This window comes from Giraffa tippelskirchi, chromosome 5 (assembly GCF_054371585.1).
Source record: "Giraffa tippelskirchi isolate mGirTip1 chromosome 5, T2T-mGirTip1v1.2.pri, whole genome shotgun sequence".
Lineage (NCBI taxonomy): Eukaryota > Metazoa > Chordata > Mammalia > Artiodactyla > Giraffidae > Giraffa > Giraffa tippelskirchi.
Window position 1 is genome coordinate 167,051,667 of NC_137279.1, and position 14,976 is coordinate 167,066,642.

Consider the following 14,976-nt stretch of genomic DNA (forward strand, 5'->3'; position numbering starts at 1 on the left):
CAAGTTTATGGAATACTTTGTTTCTGTGTGGGAATACAGAAAAGCTGTAGATAACCCTCTGTCCTTTTAAGAAGTTTATTCATTTGTTTAAAAACAAACCAGAAACAAAATGTTCATTGAGTGCTTTCTAGATCTGTAGTCTCTAATATGATAGCCACGTGTTGCTATTTAAATTTAAATTAAGTTAAATAAAATTGAAAATCCAATCTGTCAGTTACATTGGCCACCTTTCAAGTCCTCAATAACTACACATGGCTAGTGGCTACTATATTGGACAGCTTAGGTATAAAACATTTCCATCATTGCAGAAAGTTCTTTTGAACAGTGCTATTCTAGACCACATACTTAGCACTTTTCATTTATTCTTCTCAAAGAACCTGTGAGGTGTAGAGATTATCATAATTGTATAATATAGAAACTAGACTTAAAGAGCTTAAGAACATGCATGATAGCACCATTAAGTCAGTGTTAGAACATAAACGTGAATTTAGGTCTTTCTTGCTCTTAAGATTCCACCTTCTTACCCTATACAACAGTAGACTCCCTCCAAGATGTAAACTGTAAGGTTTAAGGTATAAATGTAAGGTACAAGATGTAAGGTACTCTTAGAAAATTCTCAGTGAATTCAGATAATGAAATACATATGATGATTGATATATATTGATGATACAACCAAAATAGGAAGAAAAGGGGAAAATAGATTTCTTCCATAAGAAAAGAAGATGGACAATTATTAAAAAAAACTGTAAGAATGAAACTCTGCCTTAGTTTCTTTTCTCTGAGTAGAGCCATTTATTATATATGTACTAAAATTGATGAGGCCAGTAAAGACTATTTTGTGCAAATATTGGACAGAATGGTAATAGAAGAAGCATTAGATTTGAAATTAAAACATTTGGATATATGTCTGATTATACTACTGACTGTCTGTTGTAGTTGTGGACAAGTTATCTGTTGATTTAAGTAACTTCCAGATAGTAACTTATGCAGATAGTTAAGTTGTAGAACCAGAAATTAGACTCTAAATCTTTCTGACCCTAGAATTCTAGATACAAACCTCTGAAAACCATTCTGATACTGTTTCTCCTACCATGAAAAGGGTATATTATTTGTCCCACTTTATTTCATTTGCTGTTAATAGAGATAAAATGGGATCATACATATGTAAAGCCCACATACATTATATATTATTGTGACAACAACTATTATTATTGTATGAAAGTGAAAGTCGCTCATTCATGTTCAACTCTTTGTAACCCCATGAACTATACAGTCCATGGAATTCTCCAGGCCAGAATACTGGAGTGGGTAGCCTTTCCCTTCTCCAGGGGATCTTCCCAACCCAGGGATCAAACCCAGGTCTCCCGCATTGCAGGCGGATTCTTTACCAGCTGAGCCCCAAGGGAAGCCCAAGAATACTGGCGTGGGTAGCCTATCTCTTCTCCAGTGGATCTTCCTGACTCAGGAATCAAACTGGGGTCTCCCACATTGCAGGTGGATTCTTTACCAACTGAGCTAACAGGGAAGTCCCTAGCAATACCTGGTTTATTCATTCCCCAGAGCTTCACCTCTGAGAACCAGGTATAAATGACGTAGACACTTGAGATGTGAAAACTAACATAGACCAGTTACACATTGGAGACCTTCATTTAATATCTCAGTTCAGTTCAGTTCAGTCTCTCAGTCATGTCCGACTCTTTGCGACCCCATGAATCGCAGCACACCAGGCCTCCCTGTCCGTCACCAACTCCCGAAGTTTCATTTAATATCTATTTACTCTTAATTTAGACAAGTTTGATTTACTGACTTTCCAGCCAATAATATTAAAATTTGAGAGGAAGACTACTATTAGAGTTGAGTATTAACAACAGTAAGAGAAGTACAGTGCCTGCTGGCAGAAGGGAATCATGAGAATAAAAATCAAAAGAAAATCATGAGAGAAGACTTGGTGTTTGAAAAAATTCAGAGCCATTTAGTTAGAGATGACAGCCTCCCTGGCACCGAGAGAAAGTCTGAATAGTAAAATATACTTGAGATGGTTCAGTTAGTGGCAGCTACATGGTTTAAGAAAGCAGAGATGTAAAATGTGTAATGTGTCTTAGGATAATTTGTAGCAAAATTATTATAATAAGCCTTTTGACACTTAAAAATGGCGACTTTCAGTTACCTGGAATTTTATTATTCAGTGTGTGAAAGTCACTCAGTCGTGTCTGACTCTTTGTGACCCCATGGACTATACAGTCCATGGAATTCTCTGGCCAGAATACTGGAGTGGGTTGCCATTCTCTTCTCCATTATTATTCAATAAGAATACAGTGTTATCAACATCTAGAAAACTGGAATCTTTCATTGTATTCAATTTCTGCCTAAAAGTTTAAAAGAAAGCTTTATACTAGTTTCAGTATATATTTGTCCCACTTTTGTCAAGGTAATGTATTTTTGTAGAGGTGAGGGTGGGAAGAGAACTCAATTTCCCCATCCAACACATAACTTTTTTTTTTTTGAATAAATTTATTTATTTTAGTTGGGGGCTAATTACTTTACAATATTGTAGTGGTTTTTGCCATACATTGACATGAATCAGCCATGGGTTTACATGTGTTCCCCATCCTGAACCCTCCTCCCACCTCCCTCCCCATCCCATCCCTCTGGGTCATCCCATTGCCCCAGCCCTGAGCATTTGTCTCATGCATCGAACCTGGAATGGTGTTCTGTTTCACATATGATAATATACATGTTTCAATGCTATTCTCTCAGAACGTCCCACCCTCACCTTCTCCCTCAGAGTCCATAAGACTGTTCTATGCATCTGTGTCTCTTATTCTGTCTTGCTCCAAGACATAACTTATGTTCAAAGGGAAAAGTAAATCTAAACCACCAAGCTGTTACCTTTGAAAACGATTAGTGGAGTCTATTGTATTTTATCCAAACATCTTAGTTTAAAGGATTTTATATTAAAGGCAATTCATATACTCCACAACTCAAAGATAATATTGGAATCTGGTTTAAATAAAATAATAAAATCCAGAAAAATCTACTGCATGGCCTGAAACTCTGCACAGCAGGTTCCACAGCAGAGCAGGTTACAGTTGATGCCTTCAGTTGTCAGCCTTAATTTTCTTTGGGCTTTTAGAAGGTAGAAGCATGCTGTTGCTCAATGCATGTCCTCCTCTCATTAGATTAAGGGGGTTTTCATCCAGCTTTTTTCAGAAGTACTAAATAAGTGAAGATTTCTATTCATTTTTAATTGTTTTGAAAAATATTGACTCTGTGCTCTGTGGTTCACTTAACATGCTTAATGTAAAATAAAGCTTATGCTTTGAATTTATGTCTCATTTAGTGCTGTGCAAGCATCTGCAGAACATCAGAAGAGACTTCAGCAGTTCTTGGAGTTCAAAGAATAGTTAAGTAATATAAACTGTGTTCATTACACTGCTGATACAACTACAGATGGGACAGTAAATGTTCAGCATTCTTGGATCAGAAGAAAATGGACTAATTAGATGCTTCCTTTGTCGTGGTGGTTGCTTTGAAAACTATACTTTAATGGGAGAAATCATGGAAAGAAATTCTCAACAGAAAAACCGAAAACTGCCTTTTCTGTACCGATTGCTTTTTGTGTGTGTGGCATAATAAAATCTTTATTCAATTTTACAGAAGCCTCTATGGCAGTAGAAATGTTTGTAGCTTATGCAGCTTAATAATAAGAACTAGAAAATTTTTAGAATTTACTTTTAAGAGGAGTAGAAGCAGTTCAAAAGGTAAAACAGGTCAACTTGATCTAGTCTTCCTTCCTAATCTTTCTGAGAGTTTAGCTCTCTGTAAACTCAAAATGCGTAAACTTTTTTGGAGTAGTTTCTGTTTACTAAAGGATAAAAAGAGTAACAGTGGAGAAAAAGTTACAGAAAATGCTGTCTGAAGGACATATTTTGTTAATCTGTTAGGTTGTGTTTTTGTTTTTGGAGACAAATTAAATTTGCATGATTGTCAAAAAGAAGTCTCAATTTACAGATGCTAACTCTATGTAAAGGAATGTGGAAAAATTCGGCTCTTAAGTTACAAGATGAAACATTCACATTTGGTTTTCAAAAGATAATTAACCGACATCTATGAATTTATTTTGTATTGTGCTAGTAAACAATGTGTATGGGTATTTTGTCATCTAGTTTTTGCTTTCTTTTTCTGGAACAAAACATTAAGTGATTGCTAGGTTTTTCAAGTGAGAGAAAAAGTTTTGCAAGAAAACCAGGAAACTTTCCTTTTTTTTTTTCCCCACTCTCCCCATCTTCATCAGATCAAATTATTTTGTAAAGCTTATTGTCCTCACAGGGGAGCAGCCTTTGCTTTGTTAACTGGCTGGTTAAAATATATTAGGAACATCTTTACACCCAGAAACAACTTAGTCATCAGGTAGCAAGTGAAACCAAAATGTCAGAGGGATTAGTGTACTTAGGAGTATGTTGTATGTCCTGAAAGTGAGTAGGTAATTTTATAATTTATTAGATCAACTTTGGAGATGAAAGATTGGAAATCCTACTGGTAGACATTCACTGGACTAGCTTTGGACTGAAATACTTCCTTATAATCTTTTTCCCATTATCTTTTCCCTCTAGTGTCCCCTAATTTTTTCTTTAAAGTCAACACAGGACTGTATATGAATCTTTAATGTGGTGTATATGTCTACCATTTGTCTGATTACTTGATGTATTATATCTTGATTTATTTGTTGCCCCTTCAGCCAGCACATGCCAAATTATAAATGAATCCTTCTGGCCTTTATGAGACAGCTTCCCAGTTGTCAAGTGTTTGGAGTATGTAGGCTATTGCCTTTTTTGGGGGGAGGCGGGCATCTGAAGTGGAGTTGATCTGTTTTTTGAATGTAAAAGTTGAATTTTGAATATAGAAGTTACTTACAGATGACCAGAAACCATTGAGTTCCATATTTTAGTCACTGAGCTTTTTATATTCCACTCTCCGTGCTGCCCCTGTTGGAGGCATTTTGGGAGAAAAGGACTCTTAACCTTATGCTTCCATAAAGAATTTAAACTCTAACTTACTCGGGTAAAATGTCTGGCTTTGTTTTGAGGGTTTTTTTTTTCTGTCATTCCCCATATGCTTTGGGCAAACTATATTTGATGAGCAATGTGAAAATTTCTGAGGTGTTCATCCCTATTTTTTCTGAAGATAACATGCGTTGTACTCAATACAGTTCACATAGTGTCTGCCTGGTGGAAATCTGGAACTGCCTCCCCAAATCTGGATTGTATGTAGTAGATAAGGAAATCAGTTCCTTTTCCTCATTGTGTCGATAATCTACACTCCGTCTGTTGGAGTAGGGTATGGCTTGATCACCTGTTAGGGAACAGAGCTCCTTTGCCTGTCTGCAGAAAGGAGGATCTCAGGAAGGCCAGCAGGAGGGGAGAAGCATTTCCTTTGATGAAGTCACATCCTGCCTGTGAACCCACTGATACTGTTGACCTTGGCCTGAGAATTAGAGGGTGTTCTTTAAAAGTGCTTTCTGACTGTCAGTACAAAACGTGATTGTATCAGCTCTTGTAATGTTTTCTTGACCCTTATGAAAGGTATAAATCCACGTAACTTCTTTCCTAGAGAACTGGGAAAGTGTCCTAGAATTAAAAAAAGAAACTTGTATAGTTGAGTGGACATGGATAAGCAACAGTTTGTTACTTTGCTGGGTTTATTCCTAGGTAATTGTTCTCTGTCTTCCTGTAAATATGATAATCTGTTTATATCCTTTTGTATATCACTGATACTGAATTGGGTAGAAAAATAAATTGACAGTTTTTAAAAATGGGACTATTAATTGAAATATGCATATCTGTGAGATCAGTTATTTAATTTCTGGTGTATATGTGTATGTGTATGTGTTTCCTTAGCCATTTTAATCAATCTCAGAGCCGATACTTATGAAAGCTGAAACATGCCTTGAGAAATCAGCTTTTGCCTCTGACTGGACTCATCTGGTGGGTGATCTGTAATGGTAACTCTGAGGAGCCTGAATTCGAAAAGCCTCTTTCTTCAAGGATGCAGGTGCTGAAAGCCATTTCTTAATAGAGGTTTCTTTTCTTGCCAGCATAGTGTTTCTAAATGGATCATATTCCCCCAGGCTAAAAGGTATGTCTGTCAACTTTACTTAAATTAACCTGAACTTCTCCTCAGGGTCGTTGAGGTACTATAACTAAGGCCCTCAACTCTCCCTGTTTGCTATCCCAATCCATAGTTATCTTTCTTTAGAACCAAATAGCTTAAAACAAAGATGACTTTAGTTCATCAGTTAATGATCTAGCTATTCTTAAAAAGCTGCTGCTGACCACCATTCTAAAATGAGCAAAATCATTGTTTTGAGGGGGAAGTGGGGCACACAGCACGTTACCGCTTTAAGAGTTCTCAGTCATGGCCCTAAGCAGCTTTGGCAGTTGCTGTAGTGATACGTGCTTTAATGTGGAGCTAGCTAATCATCCACAAATACTCACCTAATGCCTCTTAGGGCCCAGTTACTGAAAACAAATTGACCTGTGAGCAAGACAGTCCTAACCTCTAGGAGTTTATAATCAATGCAGTGGCATTTGAAACTTGGGATCACAAGCATAGATTCACAGGGAGTGCTCATTAGAAGTACAGAGCCTGGGCTCCACTTCAGTACAGATTCTGCTTCAGGAGTCTGGACTAGCTGCCAAGAGGTGTAGTTTGTAGCCATTTGCAAGCAGTGATCTCAGAATCACACTGTGAAAAGGGTTTATTTTAGATCAGGAGTTATCAGATTTAGCATGCATCAGAACCACGTGGAAAGCTTGTTAAAACACAGATAACTGGGCCCCCTTTCCAGAGCTTCAGATTTTAGTAAGTCTGAAGTGTTCAGTCAATGAGCTGTGTCTGACTCTGCCACCCCATGGACTGTAGCACACCAGGCTTCTTGTCCTTCACTGTCTCCCGGAGTTTGCTCAGATTCATGTCCATTGACTCGGTTATGTTATCTAACCATCTCATCCTTTGCCACCCTCTTCTCCTTTGGCCCTCAATCTTTTGCAGCATCAGGGTCTTTTCCAGGGAGTCTGCTCTTTGAATCAGGTGGCCAAAGTATTGGAACTTCAGCATCAGTCCTTCCAATGAATATTCAGGATTGATTTCCTTTAGGATTAATGGTTTGATCTCCTTGCTGTCCAAAGGACTCTCAGGAGTCTTCTCCAGCACCACAATTCCAGAGCATCAGTTCTTCGGCACTCAGCCTTCTTTATGGTAACTCTCACATCTGTACATGACTTACTGGAAAAACCATAGCTTTGACTGTACGGACCTTTGTTGACAAAGTGATGTCCCTGCTTTTTAATATGCTGTCTAGGTTTGCCATAGTTTTTCTTCCAAGGAGCAAAGCATCTTTAAAGTCTGAGGTGGAGCCCAAGAATTTTTAAAGTGTCCAGACACTACGCTTTTCAGGAGATCACATTTTGAAAACCACTGCCCTAGTGGGTTTTCTCATACTTGATATTCTCTCAGAAGCATATGAACAATGATTGCTATAAGGTGGAGTTCTTACATCTGATTGATTTGTTGGAAAGCGTGAAGAATATGGTTAGGTCCCATAGGTAATGCAGGAATGCTGAGAAATATTCTGGTGTTCCGATGCTTATTTTGAATTTGCAGCAGGGATTTGCCCAGAATTCCTCTCTTGCACCTAGCCTTCACTTGAATTTCTGTCTTGGCAAACTTAGCATTTTTCACAATGAGCTTAGCCTTCCCTCATACTCCCAGATAGATTTCAGTGTGTTTTTTCAATGCTTTGTCATTCTTTTTTGGACCTTATCACATTGAATTGTAACTTAACTGATTACAAATCTGCTTCCCCTTGTAGATTATCAGCACTCTTTCTTCCTTCCAGGATTCCAGATACACCTTCTCAGTGTATCACCCTGTCTTCTTACTTTTAATTATTTTGACTTTCCATGCTTTATTCTGCATAGTTCCTTCTGACCTATCTTACAAGTCATTTTCTTCAATTGTGTCTAATCAGTAAACTTACCTATTACATGAACAATAGTTTCACGATAAGTGAAAATTAGCAGTCGTTTTGGAAAATTAGTCGTTTTACTTTTTAATTTCATCTTTAGCAGACCCGATCTACAATTCTGAATTCCAGAGGATTTTTTTATTGTTAAGTTTGGTGACAAAACGTATTTGGCAGCTAAATCTGACCTTAACTGATATGAGGCTATTTGTAGACTTCATTTGCTCCTTGTAATATGACTGTGTTTACATTCACTGTAGTGTGATGATGTAGGTGCTGTCCCAGATGCTATGGGAGTGTTATGTATTATGCATCTTTATTACCTTTCTAAAATCCTTTATTCAAAACTTTGGGCCTTAGGAATTTAAGACAAAGCATTGTAGACCTGTTTTTGTAAGATGCTACTACTTCTCCCATCTACTCATTCAGCATTTACTAACTGCCTGCTGTATACCAGGCCTTGTGATAGGCACTGATAGTACAGAAAGAGATCACTACTTTGTGTGGAAGAAGTAAGTGGAGGTAACCCTTATTTTTCTGCTTTGCAGAATTGATGTGTCTTGCTATATGCTGTCTCATTGTTGATTGAGTGTCTGTTCTGTTCCTAGCCTGCCCAGAGTGCAGCATCTCTCTAGGTGTTCTGGTGCTGCCCACTAGTTTCTTGAATTATTTTTCAGGAGCTGTGTGGCTCTACCTTGTCTTTAATCACTCATGTTCTTCCTGTGCAAACATATCTCTTACCAGATGCTGTTGAGTGGGCCTTGCAAGTGATCCTGATGGTGAAGTAGTTCTGGAAGACCTGTGGATGTCTGTGGCAGAGAAACATTGGGAGATGACCTCTGAATCACAGGCTTTTACTTGATAGTCTTTTGAAGAGATGTTGGCTTTTTTTTTTTTGGCTGCACCACATGGCTTGTGAGACCGCAGTTCCCTGACCAGGGATCAAACCTGCAACCCCTGCATTGGTAGCACAGAGTCTTAACCACTGGATCACCAGGGAAGTCCTGAGATATTAACTCAATTGATTTATCCTTTTTATCTGTCAGCTGATAAATGATCTACAGTCTTGAAAAAATATTAAATACTAGTCCCTCTCCTGCTATATTATGATTCTTTGTTGCAAGGACACAATCCCCAACTTAGCTGAAGCATAGGCAGGGAAACTGAAAGTCAGTTGTGTCCGACTGCGACCCCATGGACTATATAGTCCATGGATTCTCCAGGGCAGAATACTGGATTGAGTAGCCTTTTCCTTCTCCAGGGAATCTTCCCAACCCAGGGATCGAACCCTGGTCTCCCGTATTGCAGATGGATTCTTTACCAGCTGAGCCACAAGAGAAGCCCGAGAATACTGGAGTATTCCTGATAGGATCTTCCTGACCCAGGAATCGAACCAGGGTCTCCTGCATTGCAGGTGGATTCTTTACCAACTGAGCTATAAGGGAAGCCCATAAGGCAGGGAGTTGACCTAAAGGCACAGGAACGTCTTCGTGAGCACAAGTATAGATTTGCTTCTGGGCCCCATAAAGAACCTGGAAAGCTCTCAGGATCTCTAAATGGTTCTTCTTACTTCCTTGTGCATCAAAGCTTTATTCTTTCTCTGTCCAGTGGCTTTCTACTACTCTTCCCATCTGCCCTGTAACTCCTGAGTTTACTTATAATAGATAGAAACTGACCAGCTCTTTCTGAATGCCAACCAAATTCCTGTTTGAAAGAAATTAGCCTTGATCACCAGCATGGCTTCTGAGAACGTAACTTTGTTGATCAGGATAAAGTGGCTGTTAGGGTCAGTTTCCCAACATATGGGACAGAATTTGGGGTTAAGGACCTGCAGAAAGGGGCTGGTAAGTCCCCTTGCTTTGGGTTGGAACCCCAAAGGGCTAGAAACCTAGAAGGAAGGGTGAGGAGGAAGTAGATTGCATGAACTGTATTGAGTTAGAATCCTCATTAAGTTGAACTGCAGTAATCTCTGTTTGCCAGTGCTTCTAGCTCCTAGGAGAAGCCATCATAAATCCTCTCTGGAGAAAAACAGCATCCTAGGTCTCAATTATTTTTACAAATGAGTTTTCAAATATAATGTCTGCAGACAATTAAAAATAACCAGGCACAGGAAGAGACAACATGAATGAGAATAACAAAAGCAATAGACAATAGGATAGACCCATAAGGACTCCAGATCATAGAATTATCAGATAAAGATTTTAAAAGAATTATGATTACTGTGTTCATTAAGATTTTTTAAAAAAACCTTTAATTCTTTAGAGAACTAGAAACCACCATATATATGGAGTAGAAACTACACATACACATAGATAATTTGAAAAAGCAGACAGTTTAGAACAGAAAAATAGAATAACTAAATTAAGTCAAAGGATAGGTTTACCTGCAGATAGATATAGCTGGAAAAAACTGACTTAGAAGATCAGTCAGAAGAAATTATTTAGAATAAAGCATGGAAAGTAAGAGTACACACTGAGGTGTGTGTGTACTCTGTCTTGTCTGATTCTTTGTGACCCCACGGACTGTAGCCCACCAGGGTCCTCTGCCCAAGGAATTTTCCAGGCAAGAATATTGGAATGTGTTGCCATTTCCTATTCCATGGGATCTTCCCAACCCAGTGATCAAACCCAAGTCTCCTGCATTGGCAGGCAAATTCTTTACCAGTGAGCCAGCCACTTGGGAAGCCTGGGCACTGAGGTACATCATAGTAAAAGTGCTAAAAATCAAAGTGTTCAAAGTAGCCAGAAGTGAAAAAAAGACCACATTCAAACAAGCAACAACTAGACAGCTAACATTTCAACAAAAACAACTGAAGAGAATGGGATGGAAATTTCTAAGTGCTGAAAGTTATAACTCCGTATCCAGCGTTAATCTGCAAAAATAATGGGGAAATTCAAAGCATTTCCATACAAAAGCTGAGACATTTCATCAATAGGACACACTAAAGGGAACTTAATTTATAAAGGTAGTTTTTGGTTTTTTTGTTCATTTTGGTTTTTTTTTTTTCAGGCAGAAGAAAGGGTAGAGAAGCAGGAAGAAATTAAGAAACATAAAAAAGATAAATATGAATATTGACTTATTAAATAATACTGTCTTGATGGAGTTTTAAATATACAGAGAATTAAAGTACACAGCATAATGGTGTGTAAGTCAGATTTTGGGATTTAAAATATGTTAAGGTCTTCCCTGGCAGCTCAGATGGTAAAGAATCTGTCTGCAATGCGGGAGATCTGGATTCAATCCTTGCGTTGGAAAGATCCTCTGGAGGAGGGCATGGCAACCCACTCTAGTATTCTTGCCTGGAGAATCCCCATAGACAAGAGGAACCTAGCCGGGTACAGTGCATGGGGTCACAGAGTCGGACACGACCAAGCGACTAAGCACAAGGTCTTTACATTGGGAACAGAGTAAAAGTGGACTTTGATATATTAAAGGAGTGCATTGTAACTTAAGGATAACCTGTAAAAGAATAGTTAGAGTTTCAAACTAAAATGGAAAAAATGAAATAACAAAAAATGAACAAAAGTAAATAGGGAAAAAGACATCTGAAGTAGGTAGGACAAAAAAATGTACATAGTAAGTTGTAGATTTAAACCCAAGATATCAGTAATTACATTACATATAAATGGATTGATGCTCTACTCATAAAACAAGGATCATCAAACAAAACCAAAATTGTTAGCTGTCAGCAAAAACCACATTTAAAGAAAGATATATTGAAAATAAAAGAAAAGGAAAGATAAACATGCAGATGTTAAAAGAAAGCTGGTATACTTGCGTTAATTTTTGACAATGTATAAGGCAAAAAGCCTTACTAGAGATAAAGAGGGTCACTTCAAAATAAAAGATTCAATTCATGGAAAGATAACAATTCTAAATGTTAATGCACCTAATAACATAGCCTCAAAGTATATTAAAACAATATGGGAAAAAGATTAACAGCACTTCAAAAGTGAGGGTATTGAAATGGCTGATAAGAGAAGGTAGGTATTCAGCACCATTAGTTATTGTGTCTGTGTGTGTGCTCAGTTATGTTCAACTCTGCAACCCCATGGACTGTATAGCCGGCCAGGCTCCTCTGAAAATACCATAGGATTTTCCAGGTAAGAAAACTGGAGTGGGTTGCCATTTCCTATTAGGGAAATACAAATTGAAACCACTACACACCTATCAGATTAAAAAGACTGACAGTGACAGGCTTGATGAGGATGTGGGGCAACTAAAACTCATAATTGCTGGAAGGAGTGAACAAATGCGCACTGTCTACTAAAGCTAAACATGCCAACCTTAGACTCAATTCCCTTAATTGGCATGTGCCCAAGAAAAATAAGTCCATGTGCTCACCGAAAGTCATGTTTACAAGGATGCTTACAGCAGGATTTTTTCACAATAGCCACAAAGTGGAGACAATTCAACTGTCAGTAGTAGAATGAATAAATTATGCTACACTTTTACAATGCAGTTTTACATAGCAAGCAAAAGAATGGATTACTGCTTTGTATTACAACATGAATGAGGCTTATAGACACAGTAGTAAGCAAAAGAGGCCAGACGCAAAGAACATATACTGTATGGTTACATTTTTATGCTTTTCAAATCCAAGTAAAAACTTTACCTTATCCCCCTCAGTCAGAATTGTAATGGAGAGAGGGGCAGCATATTGACTTAGAGGAGCATAAGGAAATGTTATGAGGTCGTGGAAATGTTCTGTATCTTGATTTGGATTATATGGATGTGTACACAAAAAATTCATTGAAAAAGAAAAAAAATTTTATTAGATATGGAAGATTTATGTGCATCATGTATACTTTAAAAAAAATACACAAAACAAAAATGGACAGAACCACTTACAAGGAGAAATCAATCCACAATTATAACAAGATCCTTTACATACCTCTCTCAATAACTGAGAGAATAAACTTCCCAGGTGGTGCTAGTGGTAAAGAGTCCGCCTGCCATTTCAGGAGACACATGAGATGCATGAGACGCAGGTCCTGAGTCGAGAAGATCCCCTTGAATAGGAAATGGAAACCTACTCCAGTATTGTTGCGTGGAAAATCCCATAGACAAAGGAGCCTGGCAGGCTACAATCCATGGGATTGCAAAGAGTCTGACACAACTGACCACACACACTTAAGTAGATTTTAGCAATCAGTAAGGATGTGGAATATTTGAATGACACAGCAAACTTGACCTAATGGGCACATATAAAATACTGCAACTGACAGTTAAAGAACAGGTATGCTCTTCAACCTTACATTGAACATTTACAAACATGGCTACTTGTTGACCTGTGAAGCAAGTTTCAACAAATTTCAAAGGATTAAAATGATTTAGATTATATTTGTAAGGCAATTAAGGTAAATATCCATTGAAATGACAATTATTGGGTTGGTCAAAAAGTTTGTTCAGGTTTTTCATACTATCTTACAGAAAAACCTGAATGAACTTTTGGGCCAACCCAGTAGAATAGTCCATGAAAGTGAAAATGTTAATTTCTCAGTCTTGTCTGACTCTTTGTTACTCCATGGATTGTAGCTTGCCAGACTCCTCTGTTCATAGAATTCTCCAGGCAAGAATACTGGAATGGGTAGCCATTCCAGGATTGAACCTGGGTCTTCATTTCCAAAATAAAAAAGAATACTCCATATGTTTGGAAATTAAGAAATACACTTCAAAATCACACAGGTGGGAATTATAAAAATCATTCTTAAAAAATGACAATAAGAATACATGCCGAAACTTATAGCTAATGCAATGCTTGGAAGGAAATTTAAACCCTTAAATGCACATATTAGGAAAGAAGAAAGACTGAACATCAGTGGGCTGAGTAGCATCTCAAAAAGCTAGAAAATGAATTTAATCACTTTTCTCTTTACCACTTCTATACCTTTTCAATGCACATGACATATTATAATTAATGAGTTTACTTGGTCTTACTGGAAATGGTGATCTATGAGTTCTTTGAGTTCCAAGATTCATGTATTTTTATAAACCAAGTGTCTGTTGAAGTACCTTGCACATGGTTGATAATTGTTTTAACTGAATTCATGTCATCCTCAGTGCCTTAGGGAGGTCAGAAACCTGGGTCTCAATCTTAAACTTACAAAAAGCCAGACAGATAAAGTGATGAGTAAGGCTGTCAGGATGGGGAACGCAGCAAACAGCACATGCACCATCTAAAGGACCAACTACTGAGTAATATTCCATTGTATGTACATACCACATCTGCTTTGTCCATTCCTCTGTCAATGGATATTTAGGTTGCTTCTATGTCCTTGGGTATTATACATAGTGTTTCAATGAACATCCTTTCAAATTATGGTTTTCTCCAGATGTATGCCCAGAGTGGGATTATACTCAGCCATAAAAGGGAATGAAATAATACCATTCTCAATGACATAGATGGACCTAGAGATTGTCATACAGAGTGAAGTAAGGGACTTCCCTGGTGGTCCAGTGGTTAAGACTCTGTGCTTCCACTGAAGAGGGCATGTGTTTGATCCCTGGTCAGGGAACTAAGATCTTGCACGCTGCATGGCATGACCCAAAACAAACAACAAACAAGAAAAGAATGAAGTAAGTCAGAGAGAGAAAGGCAAATATTGTATAACATCATTTGTTTATATGTGGAATCTAGAAGAGTGGTACGGATGAACTTATTTGCAAAGCAGAAATAGAGTCACAGATGTAGGAAAAAAAACTTTAAGGGTTACAAAGGGGGGAAGTGGAGGGTAGGATGAATTGGGAGATTGAGTTTTACATATACCAGGGCTATATATAAAATAGGTGACTAATAAGAACCTACTGTATAGCACAGGGAATTCAGTGCTCTATGATTCCTAAGCAGAAAGGAAATCTAAAAAGATATATATATATATATATATATATATTTGTATAACAGATTCACTTGCTGTACAGCAGAAACTTAACACAGTAAAACAACTATACTG

General features: G+C 37.8%; 1 protein-coding gene across 2 annotated transcripts in view; it reads left to right on the forward strand.

Annotated features, from left to right (window-relative positions):
• The window catches only part of NDC1 (NDC1 transmembrane nucleoporin), a 56,492-nt gene extending 50,680 nt beyond the window's left edge, over positions 1-5,812 (forward strand). For both annotated transcript variants that reach the window (XM_081485213.1, XM_081485214.1), the window contains exon 18: positions 3,341-5,812. In XM_081485213.1, coding sequence (XP_081341339.1) covers positions 3,341-3,404 — 64 coding nt within the window. In that variant the 3' untranslated portion in view covers positions 3,405-5,812. The remainder of the gene's footprint in view (positions 1-3,340) is intronic.
• The last annotated feature ends 9,164 nt before the right edge of the window (positions 5,813-14,976 follow it).